The sequence below is a fragment of the Pezoporus flaviventris genome, unplaced genomic scaffold (assembly GCF_033815535.1).
Source record: "Pezoporus flaviventris isolate CSIRO_AGI_PZ_B2104156 unplaced genomic scaffold, CSIRO_AGI_Pfla_v1 ptg000129l, whole genome shotgun sequence".
NCBI lineage: Eukaryota > Metazoa > Chordata > Aves > Psittaciformes > Psittacidae > Pezoporus > Pezoporus flaviventris.
The window spans coordinates 2,664,095-2,691,836 of NW_026892677.1; the positions used below are offsets into that span (position 1 = coordinate 2,664,095).

Genomic DNA, 27,742 nt, shown 5'->3' on the forward strand with positions numbered 1-27,742 from the left:
TGTGTCTCCTTGTAAAAAAGGAGAAGTTCTTCTTTACCGATGCTTAATCTGCAATCCCAAGAAATACTATGGTAAGAGCAGTAAATGAGTTCACTGCCACAGAGATATTAAATATATACCAATTATTAATTACACGGTGTCCTAAGAAACAGGTAAACTGGAGTAACAAAGCAATACTTACTTGTACTGGAACTAGCTGTAAAAAGTGCATTTCATTCAGCTACATTTCATTCAGCCAGAAAACAGCTAAAAGATTTAAATAACTCATAGCTTAGATTCTAATCCACATACAAATTCCATCTAAATTTGTATTTAATGTTGAGCATTGCTTTCACTGGAGGAGATCTTGACATGGGAATGTAAATCCTTATTTAACTATTTTCTCCCTAAGGTCACATACACATCAACTCAAAGCAATTCTCCGAGGTCTTCTGAAGATTCATAAACTCATCACTTCATCTGGATCACAGGTTCTAGCACTTCTCCCAGAGGTTTGCAGGGTGCTCCTGTGTGATTTGAGAAATGCTGCTGGTTGCTGGACACTTCCAGGCAGAACTGGGGCAGGAATTAAACTTTCCTCCCTCTGGCCTATTACTTAACTAACTGGGAATAAATAATTAACAAACCATGAAGGAAATGTTCTCTATACATTAGCAAGGCAGAATCTGAACATTCTTCTACACTGGAAAAATATCTATGTTAAAGATGTGATTTGATAATCATACTTTACATACCATAGAAAACAAAGGATTTCAGGGGTTTGAGGCTCAGGGTGGCTATGAGATTGATAAATTAATAATGTTGCAATGATCACACATTATCCAAAAAGACCATTCTTTTGATCGACCTGTAGCAGCAATAAAGTACACAGCATCTATTGAGATTAAACACATTTAAAAAACAGTCAGACCAGAATAGTTCACTATTTCTGTTGAAAAGAACAGGAATAAGATACTGAGTATGTAGGAAAGTGAAGGGACACCTTCCACTAGAGCAGGGTGCTCCAAACCGTGTCCAACCTGGCCTTGAACACAGCCAGAAATGGGGCAGCCACAGCTTCTCTATCTCAGCGCTCACTCTCTAAATTAGAGAAGATGGTTTGGGACATTGAAATTTTAAGAAACAGCTGCACGTTATGCAATTAAAAATGAAGCATTTTCTCACAGAGCAATAGCTTTCAGCACTCTTTTCTGTTGTTGTTTTGGAAGAACAGTCTCAGTCTCTGCCTTAAGATTTTGATTTATCTTTAAGCCAGAAAATACTGTCCTGAATAACTACAGAATCATGTTAGAGACTGAAAAGAGGTGCAGCCACTTCTAGGCACTTGCTTCTCTCATATAACTGTGTCCTTACATCAACAGCCTCAAGAGGTTAAAACATTGCTGTATTTCCTCTTTACATCCACATTTCAAAGCAAGTTCTACCCAGTCCAAATGAGGAGAGCTTGCAGTATTTATAAAATCAGGACACATAGCAGCAAAAACTTTATGGCTCAGTGAAATCTAAATAAGAAAGCTGAGTAACAGTTGAGCAGGAACAAGAAGTTCTCAGCAGAAACCTTTGTTCTGATGGATCAAATACTGAACAGAATAGCAAAAAGACATAAATGATTTCTTGAGGAGTTGAATGTCAAGGAAAAGGAGTATTCCATACAGAAATGTCCTCTGCAAGATAAGATACACAGATTAGTACAGTGGCACATACATAAGTGTAGCACAGCAGTGTACTCCAACTCATTTACCTTGATATCATGCTCAGCAGTTCATGTTCTCTGCAGACTGTCATTTACTCCTGTGCATTGATAAGTCTTCCCTTTGTTCTCTGCTGTAGACGACCCTATTTTCCATCAGGCATCCCAACAGAATGTCACACACTAGGAAAAAAGAGTAAGAAATGATACATCAGTGCTAAAAACACTAATCTTTCACTTAGCACAACTTTCAAATACAAACATAGCTTAAGGATTTAAAGTTATGCAGTGCCTGCACTTGGGTGCTGCAGGGTTTTCTTAACTTCCTAATGTGCACTGAAATGCACTGCTTCAGTTGTGACAAGACAGATGAAGCCACATGACCTGAAAGTTAGGGAGATCCCAAGTCCTGTGCCATAGACCCATGAAACATTTTGGGTAGAGATGTTGCTCACATCTGGAAGGCTGAAATCAAAGCTGCAAAAAGCAATCCACAATCCTAAAGCAATAACCACCACCAGCTGCTGACCCTAATCACAGAAAAAGGCTTGGGAGGAATAGACCGTCACTGGTCCTGGTCAGTGGAAATCATGCAACTATGGTAGAGCAAACACATGCAGGAATTAATAGAGCTAGCTTGAAAATATGATTAGATCTACAGCATATTAACATTTAAATACACACATGACAATTGAAGTATAGAAAGTGCATTATAACAGGATAAAATGACCAAAGCATTTAAAAGAACTATGGATATGGACACAGCACATTCCAAAAAACCCACCTCAACTGAAAAGATTTATCTCAATATCAAACCACATAGAATCACAGAATCATACAGCATCCAGTGCACTGCTTCCTTAATCTGACTGTTTTGGGCTTTAAAGAGAGCCCACAGGGCTCACTAACATGAACTCACCTGAAGAAAGGGCCATTCATTATGATTCCCCAATAGAAGAGCTGACAAGAACATCCAAACATAGCATCCAACTGCCCTTCTGTAGAAACTGCTGTAACTCCTCTTAGACTACACGAAACTGTAATTGTAGTCTTTAAACTGCACAAAACTTCAACTCCCCAGATGAATTTCCTCCCTTTCTGCACTTAACAGAGTAACAGGAAGCCACAGGCCTTAAAGACAAACACAGACTATTACCCTGCAGTCACTCATCTCTAAAATTCACCTCCAAATTACACTGGTTACTCACAGTAATATTGCAACTTCAGAAAAAGGACCCCCATCACCACCCCATACACTCACCAGTCCTGTGTCTCCTCAGCTCAGCGCTTGCTCACACGTGGAAGCGCTGCAGCATCCAGCTGTGTGTACAGAAGAGCCTGTGCTGCAGACCCACCTTCAAAACCATGCCATGGAGCTGGAGAGAATGAATCTTTGAAACAGAATCACAGAACCAACCAAGTTGGAAAAGACCTTTATGACCATCACTGCAAAGACCACCAATAAACCCTATCACTGAGGGCCTCATATACATGGTTGTCTTGTACAAGGACAGTAATGACACAACCTTCACTGTTGTCAAGAATACAAAACACACCAGTCCCAAATTGTTTACAAATTTAATGGCTTCCACAAATCTGCATTTTTCAATACAATGAAGTTTTTTTTAAACTTATTAAAAATTCAGCATCAGAATTCTGCTGATACATAAAGAGCTTCTTTTAAGGAATATTTACAGAACTGTCATGAAAAAAAATCAGACTTAAGCACATTAAAATCTAAGCAGAAAATAGCTTACAATTAAACTAGCAGTAAAGTAATATGGCTTCCTGGCTGCTGATCAACAGAAAAGGGGATAAATACTGGTATACAAAGATTTAAGGTTTGCAGTTTTGCACAAGCATCCCATGGGTCAGAAACCACTACACATGAATCTATTAAAACCAGAATCTACACCCTACCTGTAAACACAGTAAGGAAAATCTTTTCATAACATCATAATTCAATGATTGCTTTACAAAATCTGAGCTTAAAATCCAAGTGCAAATCAATTCACATTAGAAACCTGACATTTCAGTTACTGAATTGATTTAAGAACTGGTGCTGTGACTGTTGTTGAGACTATTTTCTTGCTTTTGCACTTGTTCTTGTGCTTGATCTTGTCTTCCTGTCCATCCCTCCAGCATTTTGAGTAGCCCTTAAATTCCCTTCAGGTTCTTCTTTATCTTTGTTTCTTTTTCCTTTTTGTGGTGCTGGATTTCCATCATTCCCTATTTGCACACAAAAACAAAGTGAATTTGTACTATAAATCAAATATTTTATACAAAATTCAACCCTCAGCTACATTGTTTTTAATGGCAATGTCCCCGGTGACCACATCCCAAAGATTACATGTATGAATTCACCAAGCCAGCTACAAATCCCATACTTGTGCACATCCTTTAAGATATCCTTTAAGATAGATCCCTTAGGACTTACAGCTATTTCGGAAAGTAGGTTAACATTAATGAGAGCACCAAAACCAATTAGCTGCCATTTTAGCTAAAATTCCTTCTACTGATATGTAAAACTAAAACATACCCAACACCAAAGGAAAATCCTGCAAAAATAAATATCTAGTAGGTTTTTTTATGGTCCAGACAGAGCTGGAAAGTCAAGTTTTTAATTGTAAAGGGTAAGCACCTGTGTAGGTGCTCAAGGCCCTTTCCAACCCAAATCATTCTATGATTCTCTGAGAACATAGATCCCATTCACCGAAGTCTTCCTCCTATATTGAAGACCTACTCTCTATCTCCACTAGAACATGGCAGCCCCCAGCAACATTAAAACTGTCACATGTTATTGTTGCACCTATAGATAACTGAGCTACACTTAGAAAATGGAGAGGAAATTTTTGTCTCACCTAACTTTAGTTTTTTGGCTGGCAAATCATCTGCTGGCAACTGACGTTTCCTGTTGCGAGAAGGGGGAGCTGCCTGTGGTGCAGGGGTAATCTCTTCTCCTTTTCCAGACTGATGATTTCCCTCAGAACCAGCGGATGTCAAACACATCTCTTGAGTTTCTGAAGCTTTGCCATTTTCTGGCAAGTCACCGTTTTTGCAGTGAGAAGTAGAAGTAGCTGCCTCCAATTTGAATTCTACCCTTTTACTTTTATTCCTCAATTGCCTTGTGGTTTCCTGAGATGAGTTATTTTCTAGAGATGCACCTTTATCTTCTTTAAGAATCCTCTTTTGGCCTCTGACTTTGGGCAAGACAGGTTTTTCCCCGAGAGAAGCGGAACTAGTTTCTTTAGATGTGGAAGAAGTTGTTCTCTTTCTGCCCACTCTTGATGGATTTTCTTTTGCAGATGGAGCTACTTCCAAAAGTACACTCTGTTGTTCTTCAGGAGTTTCACTCTTACTCTCTTCTGGCAAAGCCTGAAGTGAGGTGGAACTAACAGCCTCTGTGGTGATTGTTTCCCTCGAGTTCCCTTTTGAAGGATTGATTTTTTCTTGGGAAATAGAATTCTCCAAAAGCAGTTTTTTTGCTCCTCTCAGATTAGTCTTTCTACCGCTTTCTTTTGCTAAGCCCTGTTTTCCCTCAAGAGAAGCAGAACTTGTGGCTTCTAACAAGAGGGCAGTTTGTTTCCTTCTGCTTTTTCTCAGTTGATTTTGTTTTACAGAAGAATCAGAAGTTTCTAATGGAACATTTTGATCTTCTTTAGGAGCTTCTTTGCTACCATTGTCTGCTGGCAAACCATGTTTTCCTCTAAGAGGAATGTAAGTAGCTGTGTGTGATGCCAGAGCAGTTTGTTTCCTTCTGCCCCTTCCCAATGGCTTCTCTTTTGCACAGGACACTGTCTCCAAAGGCACATTTTGTTCTTCACAGGTGCCCTCCCCTTTACCATCGGTTTCTGACAAGCCACACTTTCTCTGGAGAGGAGATGAACTTTTTGCCTCTGCGGCCAGATCAATCTTTTCCCTTTCGTCTCTTGCTGATGCATTTGCTTTTGCCTGCAAAGTTTCATTTCCCAAAGCTCGATTTTGATCTTCTCTTACAGTCATTTTTTTATCATCACCTTCCAGCAACCCACATCTTCTTCTGGTAGAAAGAGATCGAGATGTTTGTGATGCTGCAGCAACCTCTCGTCTTCTCCCTCGTCTCAGTGGAATATCTTCTGTTGAAGAGGGAGCAGCTTCCAAAGCTGAATCTTGCTCCTTTGTAGAAGCCTCATCTTTACTATGCTCTGCAGTTAATGTTTGTTTTTCCATAAGGGTAGAAAAAGCTATTTGTGGAATAGTATCAGCTTGTTTTCTTCTGCTCCTCCTTACTTGTGAAGGAGGATTTTCTGAAGTCTCTTGTAGACTCTTTTTGTCAGTCATTCCTTTGCCATCCTCAGGTAAACTCCTGCTTCCTTCAACTGCTTTGGAACTGGCTTCTTCAAGTTCAAATTTAACTTTTCTACCTCTACCTCTTGGACATATCAGTCCATGACTGTGGGCTTCATTCTCTTGCAGGGTTTCAGTTTGCTTTGTGGTTTTTATTCCTTGGTCATTTCTTGTCTGCTTTGGATGGCTCTGAGCAAGACCATCACTGTCTGCAGCAGGTTCTGGTGTGGCAGTTGGGGTGTTCTGGTCCTTCATGACTTGGTAGGTATTCTTGACACAAACAGAGCCCACAGAATCTTGGAGAGAAGATTCATCCACTTCTGACTTGATTTGGGGAGCAATTAGTTCTAGGTTCTTTACATCTTTGGCAAATTCATCAGACTTTTTCTCCAAGGAGTCTTTTTTGCCTCTCCTGTTTCTAGTTCTTGTTTCCTTCACTGCATTTCTGTTTGCAGGGACTGACTTTCTGTTTGTCTCTCCAGAAGGCAGCTCTGCCTTGAATTTTTGAGGTGCCTCTGTTGTATTTTCCTGAGCATTTTCTGTTTCATCTCCCTGAGATGCTTTTATCACATTTTTGATGGGTTCAATACCAGCTTCAGCTGAAGTTTCCTCAGTTTTCTGAACAGTTTGTATATTTTCAAGTGCCATCCTACCAATGTCTGCTTTTACTTCAGTTGAGTACTTTCCAGCACTTCTTAAAGACTTCACTCTTTTCTCTGGTATCTTTATTTCAAGTTTAGTTCTATTTTCAGGTTCTTCTGCTGTGGCAGCCTCAGTACCTTTGACAAAAGTCTCTTCTTCTCTTTGTAGCACCTTTTCTGATGGGTCTTTACGAAGTTTCCTTGTTGTCCTGTGAAGAGCCACTGAAGCAGCTTGCTGAACTTGGTCGTTTCTACCTCTTCTTCCTCTTTTAGGCAGAATCAATGGCTCTGGGCTTGCTACTTTTCTTACTCCTCTAACTCTGCTCCTAGGTGACAGAAGTATTTCTTCACTGTCTTCTGCACCACCTTCATTAGATTTGTTTTCAGTTTCTTCTAAACCTGTTTGCAGTTGACAGTTTTCATTATCAGTGCTACTCAATGCACTTCCTGTCTTTATGATTGGACCATCTTCAGTTTCCACCATGTCACTGATGCCACATTTCTGCAAAGCCTGTTTTTCCTCTTGCAGCACAGGAGCATCTTTGTCACAAGTCTCGGGATTCTCACTTGGATGTTTTAACTCCTTTTGGTCTTTCCTTTTACCTCTTCTGGGTCTTTGAGTAGCTCCATGTGGTTCCACAGATGAAACGTCAACTTTTTCCTGCACAGGAGGCTCTGAAACAGTTTCTTCTTGTATATGATGGTTGGTTCTCCTTCCTCTTCCTTCATTTTTAGCTTCCATCTCCTCTTGCTTGCTCTTTTTTTCCACACTCTGCAATTCTTTTAAATTCAATTCCCTTCTGCAGTGCTCTGCTGAAGCAGGAGGTACTCTCTTCCTTCGTCTGCCCCCTCTTCTCTGGGTAGACGGGCCTGCACTAGCCGATTCCTTCTGCTGGGAATCTTCACCTTCTGAAATATTTCCTATGTCTTCTAAACCAGGTTTTGTTCCCCATTCAAAGTTTTTACATGGAAAAAAAAGCACAAACAAACATTAAACATTACTACACCTGATCAAAGATCTGTGAGTTTTGATATTCCTAAGAACACTTCCCTAAGTCATCTTGCTTAAACAAATTACACTTACTATTCTTCATTTAAAAATAAAAACAGATTTTAACCAATTCCTAAGATAAACACCAGGCTTCTGACCAACTTGGTTCATTTGATAGGCAGCATTCCTAGGTTTAAGCTGTGCTCTTGAAAAGTCTTTTAAAAGAAGATAACTTTAAGCAGAGACCTTCACATCAGGTTTTTTACTGGTATGTAAAGAGAAGACAACATTACCACATCAACAGACTACTACGCTGTTACTTCTACCAGCACCTGGTGTTCATTAGGGATGACTGTACAAATTCCATGAGCTATGGACCCTTCACGCTATGTATTCTGGAGTTTCTAAAACATACGTTAAAACTTCATAACAACATATATTAACTTCTATATCCATTATTTCTCTAGTTAACATATTTGCACTCACCACGTTTACAAGTGGAATCAGTACAAAAAGGTGCAGCATCTTCTTGCTTGGAATCCATAGCTTTTACTGATTTGACCTAAGGAAATAAACATTAATCAACAAATGCATGTCTGAGAAAACAACAAATACTAGAGCCAACCAATACAAAGTCAGTGTATAGAAATATCTGAACTCTTACCAAGTACTTTTCTTTAAAAATGAAATCAGTTTTATGACTGTATCTATATAAATATATTTGCAAATAAATCCATGAAACTTAATACTGGCCATCTAAGCCAGTGAAGCAGCTTTTAAAGTGAAAGGTAACAAACACTTCACAGAGCTAAAAAGTCATTCATAAAATGCCTGACGAGTGTCTAAATGAATGCTCAAAAGGAATTTGGGGTACTGAGGCCAAATATTTTTGAGTGGTTTGTACTGGTTCTCCACTTATGAGCACAAAGTCCAGTGATATGAAGCATTTTACCTATGGATCTTCCCTGTGAGGGTGCTGAGGTGCTGGCACAGGGTGCCCAGTGAAGCTGTGGCTGCCCCATCCCTGGCAGTGTTCAAGGCCAGGTTGGACACAGGGGCTTGGAGCAAGCTGCTCTAGTGGAAGGTGTCCCTGCCCGTGGCAGGGGTTGGGACTGGATGAACTTTAAGGTCCCTTCCAACTCAAACTATTACACGGTTCTATGATCTTGGAATGAATGTAAAAATAAATACTAAAAATTCACAAATGACCAGTGATGAAGCTGTGAATTCTAAGGTCAGAATGGTGACCCAGAGCAACCTCAGTAACTAATTACACAGGGCTCCTTCAAAGAAAATACATGTTAACACAGAAATATATATATATGTCTATAAAATAGGCATGCATTCCAGAAGCAATGAATGAAAGACTTAGGGACGTAGAGAGCAACCTATTGGCCATGTGGTAAAATGCTTTGTCAAAATCTTTGGATGGGAATGTAAAAAGATAGCTTAAAATTTAATCTATAGGGTATGCAGCAAACCAAGCAACCATACCCCTTGCTTACGGAAAAGGATGGCTGAGAAAGAACTTGATGATAGTTTTTAGCAATTTAAAAGGTGCTTTAAGCACAATAGGAACAAATGACCAGGAAAAATAGTGTTCAGATTCAAACTTGCAATAAGCTGTGTTTTCTAGCAGAGGGCATCCACCTGGACAAAGCTGCCAAGGAACTAAGACTGCCATCTTTACAGTTCTCAAGTCAACATGGAATGATTTTCTAGAAGATCGTTTATCCTCCAGGGATTATGGGCATAACATACTTGAAGCGCTGTAACATACACAAGATACGACACTAGGAGGCCTAAGAATGCATTTCAACCACAGGTTTCAAAGTCTAAAAGCATTCTTTCCAAAAGCTAAAGAAAGTATGTTACCTCAGTTTCCTCTGGTGCATCAAACATCTCCATAACTCCAGCATAGTCCACTTCAGAGTCGGAGCATTTTTGCCTGGGCTCTGCCATAAGCCTTTGCAGACCCACAAAATCATCAACTGGTTGATACTTCTCTTTTGGAGTCTTCACTAGTCTACTAATATCAAACACATCTTCCATGGGTTCAGCTTTGTCCTTCGGTGTTTTGAAAATGCGGCTGACCCCAGTCATGTCTTCTACTAGCTGGTACTTCACCTTTGGAGTTCTCTTGGTTAAAGTAACTGCTTGCCTGTTTTGTGCTGGAGCCTTCAGCAATCTTTTAAAGGCACTTTCATCTGTAACAGGTTCCAACTCTTGCTGTGGGGTCTTCATGAGCAACTTTATGTCGGACAAGACCTCAACTGGCTCTGGCTTCTGCTGCGGGGTCCTCAGGAGCTGCTTGATGCCTGATAGGACCTCAACTGGCTCTGACTGCTGCTTTGGTGTCCTCATGAGCTGCCTGATGGCTGACAAAGCCTCTACAGGCTCCACCTTCTGTTTTGGAGTCTTCATGAGCTGCTTGATGCCTGACAAAGCCTCTACAGGCTCCACCTTCTGTTTCGGGGTCTTCATGAGCTGCTTGATGCCTGACAAAGCCTCTACAGGCTCCACCTTCTGTTTTGGGGTCTTCATGAGCTGCTTGATGCCTGACAAAGCCTCTACAGGCTCCACCTTCTGTTTTGGGGTCTTCATGAGCTGCCTGATGCCTGATAAAGCCTCCACAGCCTGCAACTTACGCTTTGGAGTTCTCATGAGCTGCTTGATGCCTGACAGGACTTCAGCTGGCTCCGACTTTTGCTCTGGTGTCCTCAGGTGCTGCTTGATGTCTGATAAAGGTTCTACAAGCTCTGACTCTTGCTTTGGGGTCTTCATGAGCTGCCTGATGCCTGATAAAGCTTCTACAGGCTCCGACTTTTGCTTTGGGGTCTTCATGAGCTGCCTGATGCCTGATAAAGCTTCTACAGGCTCTGACTTTTGCTTTGGGGTCTTCATGAGCTGCCTGATGCCAGATAAAGCTTCTACAGGCTCTGACTTCTGCTTCGGTGTCTTCAGGAGCTGCTTGATTCCCGACAAGGCCTCTACAGGCTCCAACTTATGCTTCGGGGTTCTCATGAGCTGCTTGATGCCTGTCAAAGCCTCTACAGGCTCCAGCTTCTGCTTTGGGGTCTTCATGAGCTGCTTGATGCCCAATAAGGCTTCAACTGGTTCTGACCTTTGCTCTGGGGTCCTTAACAGCTGCTTGACACCTGACACGACCTCAGCTGGCTCCAACTTCTGCTTTGGAGTCCTCCTTCTACTTCCTGATTTCCCTCGAGATGTTTGTTTTTCTGGAGTCACTGACAAACTATTCCCACCAGTATTTTCTTCCAGCATAGCATTTCTTTTTTCAGGAGTTTTTGTGGCTATTGCATCAAATACAGACTTCAAAGGTGATTCCTCTCTCAAAAGGTGACAGATCCCTGGACTATCTTGTTTGTGTTCTGAAGCATCTGAACTATTCAATGGTGACACCATCATCTCTCCTGAAATAAGTAGATGTATGTAATTTGGAAAGAGAATTAAGCAGAAAACCCAAGCAATGTAATACTGTATAACTGAGTAAAACTGAATTCAATCAGCCAGAGCCTTCTACAAATCAAAAATGATCATCAACAACTGATTTGCAACTAGCACACATTTAAAAGTGACTATCAAAACTGGGATACTTTTTCTTATTTAATCTGATATAAAAATTAGTTCTCTGTTGTCCCTAAAACTTCCTGTGGTACAAGTTTTTCATTGCAATTCCCTTTGTGTTTTGAAGCAACTGAGAAAGCTGGGGCTGTTCAGCCTGGAGAAGAGAAGGCTGCGTGGAGACCTCATAGCAGCCTTCCAGTATCTGAAGGGGGACTATGGGGATGCTGGGGAGGGACTCTTCATTAAGGACTGTAGTGATAGGACAACAGGTAACGAGTTAAAACTGAAACAGAGGAAGTTTAGATTGGATATAAGGAAGAAGTTCTTTACTTCCAGTGGTGAGGCACTGGAATGGGGTGCCCAAGGGAGTTGTGAATGCTCCATCTCTGGTGGTGTTCAAGGCCAGGTTGGACAGAGCCTTGGGTGCTATGGTTTAGTGTGAGGTGTCCCTGCCCATGGCAGGGGGGTTGGAACTGGATGATCTTAAGGTCCTGTCCAACCCTAACTATTCTATGATTCCATGGAAGGTTATTAGCAAAAGATGCACTACAAAGTAGCTTCTTGATACAACTCTTTCCAACATGACACTTTAGTATCATAGAATCATAGAATGCTTAGAGTTGGAAAGGACCTTAAGATCACCCAGTTTCAACCCCCCTGCCATGGGCAGGGAAACCTCACATTAAACCATCTCACCCAAAGCTTTGTCCAATTTGGTCTTCAACACTGCCAGGGATGGAGCATTCACAACCTCCCTGGGCAACCCATTCCAGTGTCTCCGCACCCTAACAGGAAAGAATTTCCTCCTTATATCCAATCTAAACTTCCCCTGCTTCAGTTTTAACCGTTACCCCTTGTCCTGTCACTACAGTCCCTAAAATGAAGGGTCCCTCCCTAGTGTCCCTATAGGCCCCCTTCAGATACTGGAAGGCTGCTATGAGGTCTCCACGCAGCCTTCTCTTCTCCAGGCTGAACAGCCCCAACTTTCTCAGCATATCTTCATACGAGAGGTGCTCCAGTCCCCTGATCATCCTCATGGCCCTTCTCTGGACTTGTTCCAACAGTTCCATGTCCTTTTTATGTTGAGGACACCAGAACTGCACACAATGCTCCAGGTGAGGTCTCACAAGAGCAGAGTAGAGGGGCAGGATCACCTCCTTCCACCTGCTGGTCACGCTCCTTTTGATGCAGCCCAGGATACGGTTGCTTTCTGGGCTGCGAGCACACACTGAAGCCGGCCCATGTTCATTTTCTCATCGACCAGCACCCCCAAGTCCTTCTCCTTGGGCTGCTCTGAATCTCTTCTCTGCCCAACCTGTAGCTGTGCCTTGGATTGCTCCGACCCAGGTGTAGGACCTTGCACTTGTCATGGTTAAGCTTCATGAGGTTGGCATCAGCCCACCTCACAAGTGTGTCAAGGTCCCTCGACCATTTTCTCCAATACTGAACAATAACCTCTCCCTGTTGTGAAACTTTGTCACTGGATTTAGATGTAGACAACTGGCCAAGAACATGCCATGCTTCAGCCCAAGATTTACCTGAGGCAATACTTCCACCGTTTGAAGTTTCAATTGGAATGAATGGAAAAAGAATACCTACTAAAAAAATTAACTGGATCTGCAAAAATGCCTTTTAATACATAATAAAAGTCAACAGTTCCTTTCATGGGTTGAAAGATGCTTCATCCCAATATATCAACTCTACCTAGGCTGTGACTCCTACCCCATAATATATCTAAACAGTCCCTTGCTTTTCAAATAACAAACATACCAGTTTCTTCAGGAGTGTGCAGCTCAGAAAGATCCCCTGAAGTACATGTTGGTGTGAAATCCATCTTCTGAACAGCAGCCAAAGGTAACGTTTTTCCACTCAGATTTTCTGGAGTTTGAAACATTTCAGCCACTCCTACAAATGAGATTCAGAGATATAAGCATTTGCTTTGACAAGAGAAGGACAGAGTTGGCAGAGTGAGCAACAAGCTTTAAGAAGTTACCTGTGAAGCTTTCGTCCATATTCATGTTTAGCTTCAAGATAGGATTTTTCATCACTTTAGGGACACGTCCACTTGTTCTGACTGTGGTGGAATAAGCTCTACCTACAACTATTGTAGCAGGTGACTCTGCATGTCCTGTGCTAAAATGACCTCTTATTTTACTTTCTGGAGTCTGCAGAGGGGAAAGAGAAAGGAGAAAAACAAAGGTGAGTAAAAAGAAGATCCCTTTTAAATAAAACCTACATTTCTTATAGTGAAAAAGCTATCAACACCCATTTCACATCATATTAAAGGCTCAGAAGCTTCTAGTTTCTGTAGCAAAATACCTACAAGTTGCTTTGTGGTTATGCAAAACCAAAGAGAATTTAAAAAGGATACCTTGGGTGACTGGGTTGTCTTCTTTAGGAGTTTTCGTTTTCGGACACTCTTTTTAACAGCCTTTGCCTGCGGTCTTGCAACACCTGATTTTACCACTTCTGCCCAAGATTTTGCCACTAGAAAGGAAAAGAGAAATAAGCACTTTAATTCTCACCTGCATAAATGGAAGTTCACAATTATTTATCATTCCAATGGATTTGCTGCTGTTGGGCACAGGAAAGTGGTGGTATCACCTGACAACAGCTATACTTAAATGTGCTGGGTGAAAAAGCTCCAATTTCAGCTGAGATTTAACATATGTCCAAGTACCCAGTGTGGCTTTCCTCAACAAAACAAGCTTCATGCAGTGTCAAAAAGATGTTAGATCCTAAAACCAAATGCTGACCCAATTCCATCCTCACTGTTTTTGTAAGGAAATAATTTTTCCCAATAAAAACTTGCCATGAGCCTTTAAGTCTCTTTTATTATTATATCTTCACTTGTCCCTGGTGGGACATGAGATTTAACATCAGGGAAATGGCTTCTAAGTGAAACATATCCAGCTTTTCTTTCACCACCTTCCCAAAGAACATCGTAGTCAGGAGACTATTTATTTATACTGCTTACAGCATTTAGACCTACACAGGCTTTCCATAGTCTTTTTTATATCACCTTTTCCTTGTAACATACATCAGAAATTCCCAAAGCAAGGTTACATTTATCACAGCATCATTCTGTCCACAGCAGAGGAGTTGGGGAATTAGTTAGAGCTGTGTAATAAATGAGGCTGTAAGTTTGTGGCACATCTGCCTTGTTTGCTTCAGAAACAGGTTATGAGAAGACAGGGAACTTATAAAAGAAACTGTTATTTTTTTTAAGTAAAGGTAGAAAGGGGAATGCTGTTCCTCATGTTTATTATTCTCTTGTCAGAACTGCTGTGCAAGCTGGGGAAAGTCTGAAAATAAGAAGCACTTTCATAAGGTGTCATTGATAGGGTGTTCGGGATACAGACACATATCAAGCCTGCAAGAAATTACCTGAAAAAGCATTGGAAACACAATTTTATTTTGGATACTAAGCAGACATCCACAATTTTTAAGAACTCTGGTGGTCTATTCATATTGCAAAAGAAACTGTAGATGAAAGCCCACTCTACACATTACAGAGAGGTGGGGGAAAATGGTATCACCAATATTTCTGAAGTACTCTCCATAAGATGTCTTCTTCAAAGACAAAGTTTCAAGAGCCACAGCTCCCCTATCATAATGTTTCCAGTGTTATAAAAACTACTTAAAACCAGTGACATTCAAATTCAAACGCTTTAACTTCAAATTTTCAGGTTAACACCCAGTTATCATCCTATTCACTAATTATATCTGTTATATACCACTGCAAACAGTTTAGTCCCGTCCATGGACAAAGGTCTGAACTGTGTATAAAAAAGGCACCAACAAAACAAACTGAAGCTAGACTGCTATGAAATGCATGTTTTCAAATGAAAATGGATGTAATTATAGAATCATAGAATCACAGACTGGGTTGGAAAGGATCTTAAGATCATCAAGTTGCAACTCCCTGCCACAGGCAAGGGCACCTTCCACTAGAGCGGGCTGCTCCAAGCCTCATCCAGCCTGGCCTTGAACACTGCCAGGGATGCGGCATTTACCACTTCTTTGATACAAATTGATTTAGTTCAACATTACTTGAACTTGAAGGATCACTATTGCAAGTAACCTTAATTCTTTCATTTTTCAACTTCTGAACATTAAAGATTTGTGCTTTGATATTTGTTTTAGTAATTTAATAATATGAAAAAATGTAACACTTTGCAATTCAGTTTCCAACATGTCCAACAATCCTCAACAGCTATGCCAAGCATTTGGTGGCCTCTGCATTACAAATTAGGCCAACTTCTGTTTTCTTCCTGCAACTTAAAACATTAAAATGAATATTAAGGATTAACTGCTGAAACAAACCTAATAGATTGGCATTGGAGGCACCACTTCTTCTTTTTGCATTGAAAACTGCTACAGCCCCACTTCTACTCTTCATGGAAGCAACCTTCAGAGCAAGTTGGGCACTTCTGGTTAGTTTGTCAGGTGTAGCCGTCAAAAAGGGTTTATCATTTTGGTTAACGAGAGAAGATTTAGGTGTTTTCACTAAGGCACCATCTTTCTCCTCTGTATTCGTGTCTTCTCGAACAGCATCTCTCTCTTCTACAATTGGTAATGGTGCCATGACATGAGAAACAGAGAAACGGCCCTTTTTGTAAGGTGCTGGAGAGCCTGGAGGCAGTTTAGGTGTTGCCCTCCCAGAAGAAGGGGACAAGGCACATGGGAACTTCTGAGCTGGCAGATTTTTTGGTGACAATTTTTCTTTCTGCAAATGTTCAGGAAGTTCCTGGTCGGGAAAAAATAAATACATACAGATCAAATGTTACTGCATGTAGCTGGACCGCAACCACTCATCTACGTCTCTGACAGGTAAGTACAATAGTATAAAATTCTCATTTCATTTCATTTCATAAAGTCTTAAATACCTTTTAAGTGTCCCAAGATACATGCAAATTCAACTGAATAAATTAACTGAGTTTATTGTTCTACTTTACTCAACAGTCCTGTTCACCTCACATACAACTCACACATTGTAACTAGCTTAAAACACAGTAAATGCTTTCCAGCTTTTCGCCAAACCACATGGCAGGAGCTTGCAGAGTTGGACAACAAACACCTGTCCTGCTTGCTCTTATTTGTGGTAACTGGAGCCTGCAGACACTCAGACACTGCTGCTAAGCACAGACACACAAAAAAGTACTCCTGCATAATGCAGAGAATCATAGACTGATTTGGGTTGGAAGGGTTCCAACCCCTGCCACGGGCAGGGACACCTTCCACTAGAGCAGCTCGCTCCAAGCCCCTGTGTCCAACCTGGCCTTGAACACTGCCAGGGACGGGGCAGCCACAGCTTCTCTGGGCACCCTGTGCCAGCGCCTCAGCACCCTCACAGGGAAGAACTTCTGTCTAAGATCTATCCTGAACTTCTCCCATTTAAGCTTAAACCCATCACCCCTTGTCCTATCGCTAGAGCATGAGAATTACTGATGGCATGCGAGTTGAATACATACACACCTCCTGGGTAAAGACAGGTAGATATAAAAGGCAAACTGAGCCCTTTCCTACAGTAGAGAAGTTAAAATAATGCTGACTGAAGTTTGCTGGTTTCAAATACCTTTTTAACTTGCAATTAAACTTTCCATATCCCAACATGCATCTAAAAAATTTCACTACTACTTGTTAATTTTTAGAAGTCTTAGAACTTATACTCTGCTTGCATTAAGTGTCTCAGCAACTTGATTAGTCTTAAGCTTTACCTGGACTGCAGAGTGCTTCAATCCCTGAGCCTTTTTGAGGACAGCACGTGGCGAGTTTCCAAAAGGCAGGCTCAGCCGGGCAGGAATGGCACCTCTTTTAAGAGGTGAGTTGGGAGGCAAGCTTTTATCAAAAAGCTCTGGGCTCAGGTGACCACCAAAAGACACTCTCTTCCTTTTTCCTAAAGGCTGAAGCAACACTTCACCACTTTTCCTCTTTGGAGACATCTTTGTTGTCTTGCCTAAAAAGAACAAGTGAAAACATATTTAAGAATCACAGCCTGGTTTGGGTTGGAAAGGGCCTTAAGATCATCTAGTTCCAACCCCCTGCTATGGGCAGGGATGCCTCACACTAGACCAGGTTACTTCCACCCCTTCCAACCTGTCCTTGAACACTGCCAGGCATGGGGCAGCCACAGCACCTCTGGGCACCCTGTGCCAGTGCCTCAGCACCCTCATGGGGAAGACTCCAAATGAACATTTTAACCCACATTAAAAAAAACAGCACTTCCTTGTGCATTTTTAAGTTGAAATAAACCAGATGGTAATTTATCTTAACGAGAAACAGATTCAGTGGAGCAAACTCTTTATAGACATTATTGTGCATTTTGATGATCAATTGTAACTACATGATAAATATTTCAGAAGCAGTATGTCAGCAAGGGGGGGGGTCTACATTTTACATTAGTAGGAAAATGCTCATATAAATGCTAGGAAGAGAATTTCTCAGTTACAAACCCAACCAGGGAGGGATTAAACAGGTTTACCTGATTCTTCTCCAGCCAACAGGTCAGAAATACTCATTTCTGAGACAGCTTCAGTGTCTTTCAGTAGAGCAGTGCCTCCAGAAGACCTCCTCTTTGATGACAATCTACGAGGTCTTGTTACTCCAGCATCTTCCAAACCTTGCTCCTGATGATCCTCCTTGGTGGTCTGCTCTTCTTTCATTCCACTGTCTCTTCTGTCTGTAGGTTTATTGTGCTGCTCTAGGGGAGCACTTGTCTCTAATGGTTTCCCAGTGAGCAGCCCAGAGCTTCTTGGCCCACCCCTTTTTCTGCCAGAGCCACCTTTGTGACTAGCAGGAGATGCCAGCTCTGATCTGAGCTCTTCTGAAGCCAGTATGTCCAAATGGACACTTTTATTTGGTAATTCTTGACTCTCCCTGTTATTTCTTCTGGGACTCCTGGAATTAGAACAGGCAGGAGGTTCCAAATGTTCTTCGTTTGAGTTCACAATGTTTGCCTGGTCACAGATCTCTTTCAGCACTTCAGCAGGTTTTCCTGGTGTATGCTGTTTACTGCTTTGTCTTTGTTTCAAACACTTATTTTCTGCCAAAGGCAGTTGTTTGAGGCTGTCACTTATGGATAGTGAATCTTCTCTTTGAGTTTCGGCTGCAACTCCTGACAGAGACCTACGTTTCAGGGACACACGCCGTCGAGGTGTTGGAGTATCAGTGATTACAGAATTCATTCCAATACTCTCCCTGGTAGGCGATACAAAAATAGACCGAGGACTCTTCCTTCTGGAAGTCGGTGTAGACAGAACATGCTGATCAACTTCAGAAACATTTGTGGTGTTACCTGGTTGTGCTGTTTTATCCGAGGCTGCTCCAGAGCTCTGCATTTTCATTTCACCTGCATAATCCAAGCATTCTATAGAGCACTGCTTCAGTGAAAACACTGCACTTCCATCCTTCTCCTGAGTGGGTTTAGCTGTAACTCTAGTACTTCCAGACTTCCCTGCTGTACTTGGCTCCTTATGATCCTGTAAGTGGCTTCTTTCACCAGTATCTCTTGACACCTTTGAAATGGATGTTCGAGGACTTTTGATAAATCTCTTCTTGGTAGCACTTCTGACAGCTGAAACCTGGTTAAACTCTGAAGTGACCACATCTTGCTTGATTTCTACCTTACATTCTTCAATATTTTCACTTCTGCCTCTCTCTTGTTCTTTAGACAGGTTTCCAAGATCACAACCTAACACTGAAATCTGAGTGCTTGGTTCTAGAGGAACATTCTTCCCATCTCCTTTTGCAGCTTCTTGAGTTGCATTTCCATGAGGAAGAGGTTTTTTCACTTTAATCTCATTTTTCAGCTTTTCATAGAGTTTACTAAAGGGAGACACTGAATTCTCCTTTTTAGCAGACTCATCTATTTTGTGTGAAGATTTGGGTGTTTGTAATTTGACAGGTAAAGCCTTGGAAATATTTTCCTCTGTACTTTGTTTATTTTCATTGGCATCTTTTCCTTTGCACTCAGCATTACCTGAAAAGAAAGCAAAGCAAAACATAAAGTAACAGAGATGCAGAGTTACGTAAAAATTGCAGAACTATAAATATAAGTTCCATAAATATGGATAAAAATACCTTCCTTTCCTCTACCAAGATAGTCAACAGGGTCCAGGATACAGTACTGTAAATAAAGCTGTGTTAACAGTAACAATTTCTCTTGTAATAGAAACATCAGTATCTCAATGTTCACTTTAAGTTGTAATCTGAAATTTATCCCTTATTCAGGTAAGACACTTGATATTTCAGGGTTTTGTTTTTCTTTGGAATCAATGGCTTGTATCCACCTTTCAGGGCTGTGAAAAAAAAACAACTATGAGCATAGAATTAAACTCCCACTTAGGTCAGTTTGTCACAATTTAGCCTGGTTTTTGTTCTGCATTTAAATAGGCACTATACTGCTTGAACTATGGCAATGCTTCTATAGTGTAACGACAGGAGATAAAGCAGAGTTGCCTCAGATGAGACATAGCAAGTGACACCATGTGTCCTATGATCTATAAACTGCAGCCAAGGAAGCCTGAGGTAGCACACTTCACTTTGTGTTTTCTGTGAGCAAGGAGTATATGCAAGCTTAGCGTTCATCTGATAAGAGGGGTCATTTCGCCATATAGAATCACAGGCTAGTTTGGGTTGGAAGGGAGCTTAAAACTCACCCAGTTCCAACCCTCCACTACAGGCAGGGACACCTTCCACTAGAGCAGGGTGCTCCAAGCCTCTTCCCACCTTGCCTTGAACACTGCCAGGGACGGGGCAGCCACAGCTTCTCTGGGCACCCTGCGGCAGCACCTCACCACCCTCACAGGGAAGAACTGCTGAAATGCTCATCTCAATCTCCCCTCTAGCAGGTTAAAGCCATTGCCATTGGCCTGTCCCTACAGGCCCTTGTCCAAAGCCCCTCTCTCCAAGTTTCCTGCAGCCCCTTTAGGCACTGGAGCTGCTCTCAGGTCTCCCCCTTAAGGAGCCTTCTCTTCTCCAGGCTGACCCAGCCCAGCTGTCTCAGCCTGGCTCCAGACCACAGCTGCTCTAGCCCTCGCAGCATCTTCGCGGCCTCCTCTGGACTCGCTCAAACAGCTCCACTTCCTTCTTATGTGGCTTTTTTAAAGCACAAGAAGCTGAGATCTATACATCTATAGAACAAGATCTAGTTCTCAACACTACTTTATGTCAGCATGAACACCTGGCTGAACTACTGCTGATACATGTTGACCTTTCTTAGTTGTGATGGGAAAGAATACATATAAAGGTGAAAGGATGGACTTTGACGTACAAGGAAAAGCCTCTCAATTAACTTCCAGGAAGGCAGAAAAGGAGTGAGGGGAGAAAGACATGTGAAAGAACAGGAAATCAGACCTTCCTATGAAAGCTTTTATCCAGCTGTAGATAAATGCATCAGTAAGTTCTTTTTACTAAGCGGACAAGCTGTTCCCCTAAAGTTGATAGAACAACGAAGCAAAGACTTGTATCATAGCAGAGTGTTGCGGAACCTGTTGCCCAACTCCTGTGAATACAGATGTGCTCATAACCACCCACTGCAATGGAACACCTTGAAATAACCTGTGCTTTCTGCACTAGAACAGTCATTTGTCACAAGAAAATACAACTTGTCTGTAGATAAATAGCCTCCATGTAACAAACTTTCTATCTTCCCATGAAACTCAGCACTACTTAAGACAAAGAGGATGGGAAGGCAAAGTCCTGGCACTTAACCAGTCTATGGTCTATAACCATACAGAAGTTTCAGATGATTTTTACTGGGTCTACATGAAACAGCTATTCACGTATTTGAATTAGCAAAACTAACCCTTCCTATATAACTCCAAAATTATTTCTGGTTAAGTAAGACTACATGAAACTACGCAATATTAGCTCAAAAGGGATCCACCTGTATTCCAGGCCAGAGAACTGCAAGTTAAATTTTAACCAAAAGTGGATTTGCCACGTTGTGTTTGCTTGATGCCACTGATGAGTAAAATGTAATAGGCAACTGTTTCACATACCAGTTTCAACTGACACTGCATTGCATTTGCAGAGCTGGTGTAGAGTTAAGAATTCCCTTCTTAACGCTAACTTCTTAAACTCAATTTGCACAAATCCGTAAGTAAAATATATGGATTTTGACAATTTCAAGCAAACTGTTAAGATTCGTTCGTCAAGATGCAGGTAAACTGGTTTGTGTGTTGGTAAATCACAGCATCTAAATATAAAGAAATAGTACACTGACAAAGAAAAGTATATGGTGTTTAGATTGAAAAGTCTTAAAATACATTTCTTTTGCTCTTTTCAACCTTGTTTTTCCTCTTATGCTGAAAGCAAATGCAGTGAAGGGGGAAGAAAAAGCAAAGCCTCCATAAAACAGGTACCAACCTGAAGCATGAAGGCTTTTAGATCCTGAAGTTTGTAATTCCACTTCTGCCACCTGCTGAACATGAAGAACCTGTAAATTTGTACAATATTACAGCAGAGCAACAGTTTACAGCTTAGCTTTCAACTGCACATTGAAACACAATACATTTATAAACCTTTATGCATTATTTACTGCTCAAAAGCATTCAAGTGAAATCCTAGAGTATTCCAAAATTTCAGAACATTTGAGGCCCTACACAGCAAGAGTTTAAATCTTGTTTCATCAAATGATGAAACATGCTCCAAAAGCAGCTGAAGAAGAAGAATATATAGCAGCACATTTGTACCTCATCTTCCTACCAGACCTAGTGGAAGTTTTTAACTCAAGTAAGAGAACTACAACACACACCGAACATCTTTCAATAGCCACTGTGGTTACAAACTAACATGTATCCCTTTAAGGGGGAAAACTATGCTGAGAAAAAAAAAAAAATAAACTAATGAAAATAAGTCATTAAAAGATAGTTTGATATCGATAAATTCTAACACTATATTAGTGCACAAGCACATAGAGCAGATTATTTTGGAAGGAAAGAATGCTTATGCATTCTTTCATTAGGGGGCCTATAGGTTCATTAGGGGGCCTATAGGGATGCTGGGGACTTCATTAGGGACTGTAGTGATAGGACAAGGGGTAATGGGTTCAAACTTTAACAGGGGAAGTTTAGATTGGATATAAGGAGGAAATTCTTTCCTGTGAGGGTGGTGAGGCACTGGAATAGGTTACCCAAGGAGGTTGTGAATGCTCCATCCCTGTCGGTGTTCAAGACCAGGTTGGATGAGGCCTTGGGTGATATGGTTTAGTGTGAGGTGTCCCTGCCCATGGCAGGGGGGTTGGAACTGGATGATCTTAAGGTCCTTTCCAACCCTAACTATTCTATGATTCTATGCCATAGGGTAAACTTCCTCATGGATATCCAGTGCCTACACTGCACTTCCTGTATCCTATTCTCTCTTTGGTAAAGCTAAGGATGGATTTTTAATAGCTTACCTATGTTTGTAACAACATAGAGTATGAAATATCTATTACTAGAAAATTTACAAGTCTGAAATTAATAAAGTATTAATTTTTAAAGCATAAGTATTTATCTGAAAGTTTATTTGTTTAAAACAGAAAAGTAGTTTATGGCTGGACAATTATTCCTAATAAGCAAACAGAACAAGGAAATAGAATATCACTACTAATACAAAAGCACTTGTTAACAAACAACCCCACAGAATTACCTGCAGTGTTTCATCTTTCGGAGACCGGGAACGCCTCTTTCTTGGAGTTGCCTGCAGAGGATATTCAAACCTGGAAGAGATATTTTAAAAGACAACTCTTTTTTTTTTATCCAGTAGCTGATGACAAAATACCCATTGTTAAGATAAATGACCTGGCAATAGCTGGCTGCTCCCAACACATGTGTCAGTTTTAGAAGCTTTAACTGCATCAAAATGCTCCTTAACTTTTCCCCCAAAACTGACTACCCTTGAAACAAAATCAGAATGGCTCTAGACAATTCTACCTTTAGCTTAACATAATATAAAGCTGATTAAAACATATCTTTAAGCAATCCTGCCTTCTGAAGGTGTATAAATCTTTATAAAAATAGGAAATAAACTAGATTAACTTGTGTTCCTTAATATGCTAAAAGGAAATTTTAATTTTTCCCACTTCTCTTCAGCCATCTTCTGTACCTAAGAAGATTGGGGCTGTTCAGCCTGGAAAACAGAAGCTGCGTGGAGAACTCAGAGCAGCTTCCAGTACCTGCAGGTGCCTACAAGGATGCTGGAGAGGGACTCTTTATCAGGGACAGTAGCGATAGGACAAGGGGTGATGGGTTCAAACTGAAACAAGGGAAGTTTAGGTTGGATATAACGAAGTTCCTCCCTGTTAGGGTGCTGAGGCACTGGCACAGGGTGCCCAGAGATGCTGTGGCTGCCACATCCCTGGCAGTGCTCAAGGACAGGTTGGAAGGGGCTGGAAGTAACCTGGTCTAGTGTGAGGCATCCCTGTCCACAGCAGGGGGATGGAACTAGATGATCTTAAGGCCCTTTCCTACCCAAACCATTCTATTATTCTATCTTCATCCAGAAGGAAGAGCCTGCAGCCACAAAGCTCTGCACATTGCCTGCCTGAAGAACAAATTCTGGGACAGAGGCATAAACAGTTTGTCACTGGCACTTACCTGAAAGACCGATCAATAATGGTTACCACATCACCATGCTTCAGAGTCACAGGCTGCTGGAAACCAGCCCCATTCAGCTGTGTGGGATTTACTGTACTTAAATTAATCAATATTGCCTAAAAACAGAACAAACACTTCAGTAGCCTGATGAGATGCAACGATGCAAAACATGTGCCATTAGAATATGTGGATCTTACCTCCTTGTTTTCATTTACTTCAATTTTACAATGTTCTTTTGAGACCTGAGGCAATTGGATGCGAATATCGCACTCTGTTCTCCTGTGGGTGAAAATACAATTTGAGTTTCAAGACGCACAAAAGACAATAAAATCTGACTACTATAGAATGAGGTGATTTCCCAACTTTTCAGCTAATAATTGTACAGCAGCATGATACTTTCTTATATTTAGAAGCATGAGGAAAATGAACTCTCCAAGTCTTTTAAGTGTGGTAAAAAATAACAGCTCACACTTTTGTAACACCAGAAAATCCTATCAGAAAAAAACACATGAAATAGCCAAGTTCTAAAAAAGCTGTTCACAACAAGCCAAAAGAGACATGTCTCCAACAGATACCTGCTGGTTTGAGATTACTTCTCTCCCAACTTACAAGCTGCAGAAGAGCTACTGAATATTTTCAGAAAATACTAGCACATGCTCTTAAGTCTGCACTTCGGAACTTGTTATTGAGCACTCTCAGACACAGAGTATTAGGTGGATGCACCTTTGGTCTCACCACTTCTACCTTCTTAATAGCTGTTAGGAAGTAAAAGCTGTTTCTAAGCATCCAGACTTATTTATTTATTTAAAGCTAATCTCTAATGCTTTTGACATCTTGTAGGTCTTCAGCAGCAAACACATCAGCTATCACACCAGAGGCAACATTCACTGAACTACCTGACACATCTCACTGGCGCAGCAGGCAGAAATTAATGTTTGTACCATTGCCTGTCTGGGCAGCTCTGCTGAAGCCGAAGAGCAGTATTATGGACACTGAAGTGCTTTCCATAGACTTTCCCTATGGAATCTGGTTCTGGACTGAATAATTACAGTTATTTAAGATATCAATCAATCAGTAAAGTGCTGAACAGACTTAGTTTAAAAGAAGTAAAAGCATTTTATTTACAGCCTGTTTATAGCAAGATCATCTAGCCAAGTCTCCACATACACCATTCAGATATATTGATTTTAGCTTTTAATGTAAAATAGCTGGATCAAGCTCAAAACCCTATCTATCATTCAAATGTCAAAAGCCAAAGTGAGTTTCAAGACTGGAGGATGAAGCATAAGTTCTTATTGATTTTTAATAATAAATCTATATATTGGCTGAAAGATTGCATTACTGATATTTTGGAGAACCAAAAAAAAAAAAAAAAAAAAAAAAGAGAATAAAAATTGAGAAGAGCACTGCTGTAATGAAGATGGTCAAACAGAAGCCATGAACCTCACATCACTCATCAGTTACCTGAACACTGCCTCAGGATAAAAGAATACAATCACTTGCTTGTCAGCTGTTTGTTGCTTTTAATCCTTTCCCCAGATTTCCTTTGGCCAGAAACTTTAAAATACTTCTGGCAAGTAAAGGACAAAAAGCAGCAATGAAAATTTAAGTTCAGTTTTCTAGTCTACAATTAACCTTAGTCCAATCTCACCTTCACTCCCCTGGTGCATCATACAAATAAACAAACATTGGTTTTTGCAAATAAGCATTAAAAGATATAATCTGCAGGGAAAAATCACTAATATTATTTTGCTGTATGCAAGTACTCAACTAAATCTCACCTTCCAAATAAACAAGAACTCGCAGTGAGTGGAAAACTAATTCCATCTGTCCCATTCCGCTTAATGACAACAATTTTCCCAAAGAGCGTCATCTTCAAATGTAAGGAATGTTACCTATAAAGGAACATCAAAATTACCCATCCAAATAGTGTGTTACACATTTAGGAAAGCAAATCAGTGTCATTATGTTTCTTACTTCTGTTCAAGAACCATTCTCTAGTGTACAACCGAAGAGAATCAGTGTCATTTAACATGGGCTTGCCTGTGTGGAAAACTGGGAGCTGTTTACCATGAAGCACCACTCTAACCACACACAGGGCAGAAGAAACTGGTTCACGTCAACTCAGTTATACCACTTTTACACAGACAATAGGTATTTTCTACCTTTGCAAAGCCTTCGCAAAAACTCAAAGGCAACGCATGGTATATTTCACCCCATAAGCAACTCACAAGTATTTTCTTGTAGAGCCACTCACCTAGATATTGCACATTCTCTTACCTACATAGGCATTCTCAGACCTGATTTTTAAGTAAACAGAAACCAACTGACTACAACTGTATCCTGAAGCAGAAGATTGTGGCATGACCTCAAGGGAAACCAGCTGAAAGGTTTGTTGTGATCTGGTAGGCTGCCCGTACAGCAGAGGTGGCAAGTGCATCTCTGCATGCACATAGCAGGAAAGCAGAAGGAACAGTGTTTAACTTACAACCCCCACCCCGAAAAAAAAAACCTTCATATCCTACAGCATTTGCGCAGCCTGGTACCCAGATCCCTTCATATATATGTGTGTCATAGAATGGTTTGTGTTGGAAGGGCACCCTGTGCCAGCGCCTCAGCACCCTCACATGGAAGAAGAACGTCTTCCTTCACCAAGTACAAGCGACCCTCAAGAAAACACACACCAAGCACGCTATGTACTCGAAGGTGGCAAGCTGAACACAAGGAAACTAAATGCAGTTAAGAGCGATCCTTCTGAACTTTTATGCTCGGTTTCATACTATAAAGCACGTGCTGGAAAAAAAAAAAGCCCCGACAAAAGCACCTCAGGACAAATATGACAGCACCCTTAAGGAAAGCCTTTACGTATGCGTTACAAAAACCGGCACTCTTCACCTTCCCTTACCCAAACCGCCCCGTTCAGTTTCCACCACCGCCAGCCAGCGAAGAACACGACACGACCCGCAGAAGCCGAGCTCACGGGGCTGTTACAAGCCCAAGCTCCATGCAGGCCCCCCCGGTAGGACAGACGGGCGGGCAGTCGGGAAGCGGACAGCCACTGAGGTGAACCAACTCAACGCCAACACCTCCCTGAGCGCCAACGCCGCGTCCGCGCGGCCTGACACCACCACACCCCCCCCCACACACCCCCGGGACAGCCCCTCCTCGCCACGAAGCCGCTCTCCCCCACCGCCTCAAGCGCTTCCTACCTGCGGCGGAGCGGAGCCGTCCCGCCGAGGTCCCGATGTGGTGGCGGCGGCGGCGGCTCTGACCCCCCCCACCCCAACCCGCCACCCTCCCGGTCCTGTCAGACTGCGCCTTCCCGCGCGCGCCAGCGGCCTCCTCACAGGCCCCTCGCACCCTCCCCGCCGCTGTATCCCTGCGCCGAGCCGAAACGGGGCACTGCCGGCGTGCAGACGGCTGCGGACCCACCACCGCCGCCGCCATCACCGTCACTTGCTGACAGCTGGCATGGCTCCGGGACACACACACCGAGCCCGCCGGGAGAGGAGCCCCGCGGCGACCGGACTCTTTCGGCTTGAAGTGGCGGAAGGAGAAAAACATAAAGGAGAAAAACACGACGGGATGGGGACGGACGGAAAGGGTTTCGAAAAGGCGCGCGCTGGCCCGCGATTGGCGGGAGGCGGTCACGTGAGCACAGGCGGAGCCAATGGGGAGCGCGGAGGCGGTTTGATTTCAAATGGAGGCGCCGGGCTGAGGTAACGCCCCGGAGCCGTTCCTGCCTCAGGGCGGCCCCTGCCGCCTCCTCCTCCTCCTCCTCCTCCTCCTCCTCCTCCTCCTCCTCCTCCTCCTCCTCCTCCTCCTCTTCCTCCTCTTCTACCCTGTCAACAGCGGCTCCCGGACCAGCGGACGGCCACGGTGATCGTCCCCGTCCCGCCCCACGGGCTTGTGCTCGTACCCGGGC

General features: G+C 42.1%; 1 protein-coding gene across 3 annotated transcripts; it reads right to left on the reverse strand.

Annotated features, from left to right (window-relative positions):
• Nucleotides 1-3,254: 3,254 nt before the first annotated feature.
• MKI67 (marker of proliferation Ki-67) lies at nucleotides 3,255-27,066 on the reverse strand. 3 transcript variants are annotated; one of them, XM_061478560.1, is made up of 17 exons: nucleotides 27,027-27,066; nucleotides 25,599-25,712; nucleotides 24,015-24,096; nucleotides 23,818-23,933; nucleotides 22,871-22,940; nucleotides 21,608-21,677; nucleotides 17,721-19,217; nucleotides 16,957-17,195; nucleotides 15,563-15,986; nucleotides 13,608-13,723; nucleotides 13,230-13,401; nucleotides 13,007-13,141; nucleotides 9,977-11,082; nucleotides 9,524-9,916; nucleotides 8,135-8,210; nucleotides 4,552-7,587; nucleotides 3,255-3,919 (listed from the first exon to the last, which is right to left on the reverse strand). In XM_061478560.1, the coding sequence occupies exons 2-17, from the start codon at nucleotides 25,688-25,690 to the stop codon at nucleotides 3,771-3,773; spliced, it is 7,773 nt and encodes a 2,590-aa protein (XP_061334544.1). In that variant the 5' UTR covers nucleotides 25,691-25,712; nucleotides 27,027-27,066; the 3' UTR covers nucleotides 3,255-3,770. The 3 variants fall into 3 exon arrangements, with proteins under 3 accessions (XP_061334544.1, XP_061334543.1, XP_061334542.1); XM_061478559.1 differs by having other exon boundaries at nucleotides 9,524-11,082; nucleotides 21,608-21,662; XM_061478558.1 differs by having other exon boundaries at nucleotides 9,524-11,082.
• Nucleotides 27,067-27,742: the final 676 nt, after the last annotated feature.

Bases quoted from the DNA above. Each gene is read 5' to 3' on its own strand.
- MKI67 (XM_061478558.1), bottom strand. From the start codon at position 25,690: ATGACGCTCTTTGGGAAAATTGTTGTCATTAAGCGGAATGGGACAGAT. The intron at 13,724-15,562 runs GTTTGTTTCAGC...TTTCCTTTCTAG, and splicing joins CTCCAATGCCAATCTATTAG to TGGCAAAATCTTGGGCAGAA. The intron at 7,588-8,134 runs GTGAGTGCAAAT...AACCTGGTTTAG, and splicing joins TGATTCCACTTGTAAACGTG to AAGACATAGGAAATATTTCA.